This window comes from Physella acuta, unplaced genomic scaffold, assembly GCF_028476545.2.
Source record: "Physella acuta isolate Inbredline_101_S28 unplaced genomic scaffold, ASM2847654v3 ptg000029l, whole genome shotgun sequence".
NCBI lineage: Eukaryota > Metazoa > Mollusca > Gastropoda > Physidae > Physella > Physella acuta.
In genome coordinates this window covers 242287-248309 of record NW_026731549.1, presented here as the reverse complement: position 1 = coordinate 248309, position 6023 = coordinate 242287, and the positions used below count along the sequence as shown (strand labels likewise).

At 37.0% G+C, this 6023-nt stretch overlaps 1 protein-coding gene across 1 annotated transcript; it reads right to left on the bottom strand.

Moving 5' to 3' along the window:
• Nucleotides 1-399: 399 nt before the first annotated feature.
• Nucleotides 400-5692, bottom strand: LOC131941540 (uncharacterized). Its single transcript, XM_059300822.1, has 3 exons — nt 4881-5692; nt 3023-3135; nt 400-586 (listed from the first exon to the last, which is right to left on the bottom strand). Exons 1-3 carry the CDS (start codon nt 5349-5351, stop codon nt 400-402), a joined length of 771 nt encoding a protein of 256 aa, XP_059156805.1. The 5' UTR covers nt 5352-5692.
• Nucleotides 5693-6023: the final 331 nt, after the last annotated feature.

The window sequence follows — 6023 nt, the reverse complement described above, 5'->3', positions numbered from 1 at the left end:
AATCTGGATTAATAGTTTTTACCCGATTAAAATAAGTCCCCTATACTCCAGATGTGATGAAGTACTGAGGTGTAAAGCGGTGAAAACTGTCAAAATTTCATGTGATTTTTGTGCACGATTACAATACTTCCACTACGAGAACGTAAAAAAATGTATATGCAACTTCAACTATCGTCACCCCCCCCCCCCCCCCCACAACCCTGTCACAAAAGTCTAAACCCATCTTGTTACACATTGAGATAACGATAGGATAGCTCTAAGCTATGGATGAGACCCCAAGTCGATGCTCCGTAATATCAACCCTACCCTTTATAAAGTATAAAAATTTATGTATATTTTTGTTCTCTAGTTTTCCCCGTGAGTAGAATTTGATTTATCTCGTCTTCACTGTGAGTTGATTCAACGACGAACTTTATAGAGGGGTTGTATGGCCGTGACCTCTCTGACCTTGACAACCTTCGGGTCAAGGTCCTTGTACCTGGTCATGACGTCATCGATCTTGGAAGGTACGCTGCAGGTCTTCCAGGTGTCCTCTGGGCACTTCCGGTAATGATGTAAGATGGCCTCGTTAGGTTCAATGTTGACCCTGGCGTAGAGTAAACGTTATCTGTGACATTTGGCCTATAAACGGATGGTCACATATTCAGCGAATTTCGCTTAAAAAAGGGTCATGGTTTAAATTTTTTAAAAATATTCATTACATTATATCGTTTTTATAGTATTAATTTATTCTATTTTATTTTTTTATTAATTTAAAGAGTATTTTTTTAAAGTATCCAGTATTGATCAATTCCAAACCTGATTGTGCAAATATCACTGAGTCAGTGGCGGAACTAGAAAAAAAAGGCTCCCCCGCAAAAAAATTTTTTGGGCCCTATATATATATATATATATATATATATATATATATATATATATATATATATATATATATATATATTTATATATATATATATATATATATATATATATATATATATATATATATATATATATATAATATATATATATATATATATATATATATATATTTAAATAGCCTGCTTCTCAAAATTTTAAATAGTCTATTACCTGAGTATTTTGATCTATTTTATTGCAATGTATAACCACTCTGAGATAACGAATCAGACAAAAATAAGTCCGATTTCATTTCGCGCCCGAAATAATCGTGTTTTACAAATGTTAGTATTACTTTCATGTTAACCGAAAATTGTGAAAAATAAAAATTCAATATTTTGCGAGCTGGTCCAATTTATATAAACACGTAAGCTTGATTTGTGCAATGGTTTCTCGCGTTATGTTTATTTTTATGATTTTTTGTATTTATATTATTAGTTTTGAATACATTCATTTTTATAACTCTAGATTTCTTCAGTATACCTTATTCAAATAATAATTAAGAGAATAAATTACTTTTTAATTTACATAGTACAAAACTATTTAAATTAGCTTTATGGGCACCTGTGTTTTAATGAAGGGCAGTAAGTCACGGAAGTAGTCTGAACATTTGACTACCTTTCAAAGTACAGCTCTTGTAGATTTTATATTTTTCTACGCAATAGTGTGTGTTAGTTACTGTAGAACAATCACTGCTATAGTAGACCTGTTTGTTTTTTACAAAACCACTATCAAGGTGCACGAAAAACATAATTTATGAAAAGAAACTTCATTGTTTTTTTTGGTCGAAATTGGGCCCCTAAACGTCGTGCCCCCCCCCCCCCCCCCCCGCATTGCGGGGTCTGGCGGCACTGTAGTTCCGCCCCTGCACTGAGTATATTCATTAAAAATACCAAACAATCGAGGTTTACCGTACATTTTGGTATTATCGTTAATTCTAACATTTATTTGAAAAATCGAATATTCGATTCTTCAAATGTCGCGGGCAGAGTAATAAAGAGCACGAATGTTTAAAACTGAAACATTATTTAACCCATTTTAGATTATCGATATACGGTTATGCAAAACTCTGGTTAAGTCCATACATCTTCAAAATATACGGAATGTGATACATCAAGATGTTTGACCAAAAGGTCTGTAAATGCCACTTTGTTGTGAGTATGAATTGTTGGGCTGGGTTTGGACAATACTTTAAATATAAACTAAGACGTTTATGTAAGTCTAACAAGTCTCTTGTTATATTGGCCCAGTCAAGTAATTTGCAGAAGAAATAAATCCCAACAAGTTGCTACAATAAAACTCACGTGCCAAAGCCTGGCCTGGCGAACACAGTGTGAGTAATGGACGTAATGACACGTGACGGCTTGTACACGTACTTGTAGCACTCCCACCGTGGTACTGTGGTGTTCCTGTATGACGTCACAGATTAGCTCAACGGTTACAAGTACACATTTTTACACACCAGATCAAAACTAAATATTCAAATTTTGATTTTAAAAAAATTAAGCTACTTACAACTAGCTGCATACCCGTGCTACGGTGAATCTTTTTTAAATGTACCAACTTTGGAACAGAACAAATCAAAACACAAACGCAAACACAAATGCAAACTCAAAACTCAAACACAACGCAAACACACACGAAAATGCAAACACAAATGCAAAAAAAAAAGAAAGAAAATACCTGCACAAACACAAAAGAAAACGCAAACACAAACACAAAAACAATGCAACCAAAAACACAAAAGAAAAAACACAAACGAATACACAAGCACAAACGCTAACGCTAACCCAAACGCAACACGCATACACAAACAAAACCAAAGTAATTATATGAGAGCCACAATAAATACATAATTTAGAACCGCATGTTAGTGAGATTGTTATGCTATCGACACCCTGATAGGTTTAATGACTTATCTGAACCACATTGACTCACCTGAACCACCCTGACTCACCTGAACCACCTTGAACCACTTGAACCACCTGAACCACCTTGACTCACCTGAACCACCTTGACTCACCTGAATTACTTTGACGCACCTGAACCACCTGAACCACCTGAACCACTTCGACTGACCTGAACCACCTGAACCACCTGACTCACCTGAACCACCTTGACTCACCTGAAGCGTTTGACCATCAGCTGTTCCTCAGGATTGCTTGGCTCCCAGGTGGTGAGAAAAAATTCCGTGTGGAAGAAAAGAGCTGAAGCCGTCGGGTGCTGGGACCATTTTTCCTGTCATACACAACATACAACAAAGTCATTGGTGGGACCATTTTTCCTGTCATACACAACATAGAAAGTACAATGGTGGGACAATTTTTCCTGTCATACACAACATAGAAAGTACAATGATGGGACCATTTTTCCTGTCATACACAACATATAACAAAGTCATTGGTGGGACCATTTTTTCTGTCATACACAACATAGAAAGTACAGTCATTGGTGGGACCATTTTTCCTGTCATACACAACATAGAAAGTACAATGGTGGGACCATTTTTCCTGTCATACACAACATAGAAAGTACAATGCTGGGACCATTTTTCCTGTCATACACAACATAGAAAGTACAATGATGGGACCATTTTTCCTGTCATACACAACATAGAACAAAGTCATTGGTGGGACCATTTTTCCTGTCATACACAACATAGAAAGTACAATGTTGGGACCATTTTTCCTGTCATACACAACATACAAAGTACAATGCTGGGACCATTTTTCCTGTCATACACAACATAGAAAGTACAATGCTGGGACCATTTTTCCTGTCATACACAACATAGAAAGTACAATGGTGGGACCATTTTTCCTGTCATACACAACATAAAAAGTACAATGCTGGGACTATTTTTCCTGTCATACACAACATACAACAAAGTCATTGGTGGGACCATTTTTCCTGTCATACACAACATAGAAAGTACAATGCTGGGACCATTTTTCCTGTCATACACAACATACAACAAACAGTGTTTCTTCCAGACTTTTTTCTCCGGGGGGGCACTTGAAATCTTCGGGGGGGCGGTAAACTTTCTTCGGGGGGGGGGCGGACACTGTTAAAAGTATATATTTTCTATATAAATTATATAAATTTCATTTCGTTCGGGGGGGGGGGCGGTAAAAAATTTTCGGGGGGGCTTTGCCCCCCCCCCCCCCCCCCCCGAAGAGATGCCTGGAAGAAACTCTGACAACAAAGTCATTGGTGGGACCATTTTTCCTGTCATACACAACATAGAAAGTACAATGCTGGGACCATTTTTCCTGTCATACACAACATACAACAAAGTCATTGGTGGGACCATTTTTCCTGTCATACACAACATAGAAAGTACAATGATGGGACCATTTTTCCTGTCATACACAACATACAACAAAGTCATTGGTGGGACCATTTTTCCTGTCATACACAACATAGAAAGTACAATGCTGGGACCATTTTTCCTGTCATACACAACATAAAAAGTACAATGCTGGGACCATTTTTCCTGTCATACACAACATAGAAAGTACAATGCTGGGACCATTTTTCCTGTCATACACAACATACAACAAAGTCATTGGTGGGAACATTTTTCTTTTTTCTTGAACGAAGTATAGAGAAAGAATTGAGTAATCGTACAAAAAATCGAAAATCTCGACGTTTTACAACTCTTTCAGTCGGAATAACACAGATTTGTATTTTTGTGCGTTTTTTTTTTCTTTGATATACAACACAACAATCATAGTTATTGATTAAAACATATTTCCTTTGTTTCACAACATATATATTCGGGGTATTGATTAAGGATTTAGCCCATGCATGTTAAAAATAGAACACATTGTACTAATGAAATTGGATAAGTATAGAAAATATACAAGAGGTTAAAATAAAATGAATAGTTTTTAGTTTTTAACGCATAAAATCGACTGTCGACCCAACATCCGTTAATTATAAACGTTTATTGTATTGTGACAGTAAATTAAAAATCTAACCTGAAAAAACGTTTTTAAATTGACTGCCTGTCGTGGTATGATCATCTCGTCCATGTCATGACTGATGACGTAATCATAGCCCGCCATCCTATGCCTACACTCCAGGACCGCCAAAGTCTCGTCATAATTAAACTGTGCCGTGTGCTTGTACGCCTCTGTCAGTGATCGGGTTTCCGGCTCCCCCGGAAGTTCGTACGGCTGCAAGTCTAGAATCCCTTCCTGTTGGTAATGTCTAAATACCCGCGTTAAACCTTTGGGATTTCCCAAGTCGTAGATCAGAATTTTATCAACTCCAAGAAGTTTTTGCATCTCAAACCATTCAATGGCTTTTTGTGGTTCCACACCTCCACTGTGAGCTATTTTACCACATAGTGCAATGCCAGGTTGTTTAGTTGGGTACAAGACTTTCAGGTAATCTTTCGTGTCTGTTGGGCACTTGGAACTGGAGGTCAATGTAGCGTATTCCGGCATGTTGTTTGCAGTAGAGACTGTTCCATGACAGACATATTGCCGTGCGGCATAAAGTTTTTCATTGGACGGACCACCCACAATAAACTCCCTAAAGTAGTGGCTAGCAGGCGTCACGGTTAGAGTCACCGACTCGGGGTCATGGTAGATGACGCAGCAGTTGTAACCGTGTCTAGTGGCGTCAAGCGTCGTGAGGATCAGCTCCAGGTCAAAGCTGGGGATATTTTTAGCTTCCAGCTGCTTCTTTTTCTCCTCGTATTCAATGTTAGCTATAGCCGAGTAGATGTATATATCTTGGCCTGGGACCCGAGTGAATGAGCGACTGCGACTGACCGGAGGCTTAACTTCGTGTGTTGTTGTTGGTGGTGTAGTATTTTTTACTGGGGCTTGTGTGTTGATCTGATTGTTTTGTTTGACAGCTTGACTCAATTGAAATGCTTTTATTTCTTTTTGAGAGTTGTAGCCAATTACATTAATCTGTAGAATATATATATATATATATATATATATATATATATATATATATATATATATATATATATATATATATATATATATATATATATATATATATATATATATATATACGTCAATTAGTGTCACGAAAATTCTCCATACTATTCAAATGAAAAGATTTTTGCCCGTTCTTTATCTTACCAACTCACTACATCAAAT

What these genes read in the sequence shown, in the direction of transcription:
- LOC131941540 (XM_059300822.1), bottom strand. Translation starts at nt 5,351, where the DNA reads ATGCCGGAATACGCTACATTGACCTCCAGTTCCAAGTGCCCAACAGAC. An exon ending in ATTTAAAAACGTTTTTTCAG is followed by an intron (nt 3,136 to 4,880) that starts GTTAGATTTTTA and finishes TGTGTATGACAG; the next exon opens with GAAAAATGGTCCCAGCACCC. An exon ending in CTGATGGTCAAACGCTTCAG is followed by an intron (nt 587 to 3,022) that starts GTGAGTCAAGGT and finishes ACTCTACGCCAG; the next exon opens with GGTCAACATTGAACCTAACG.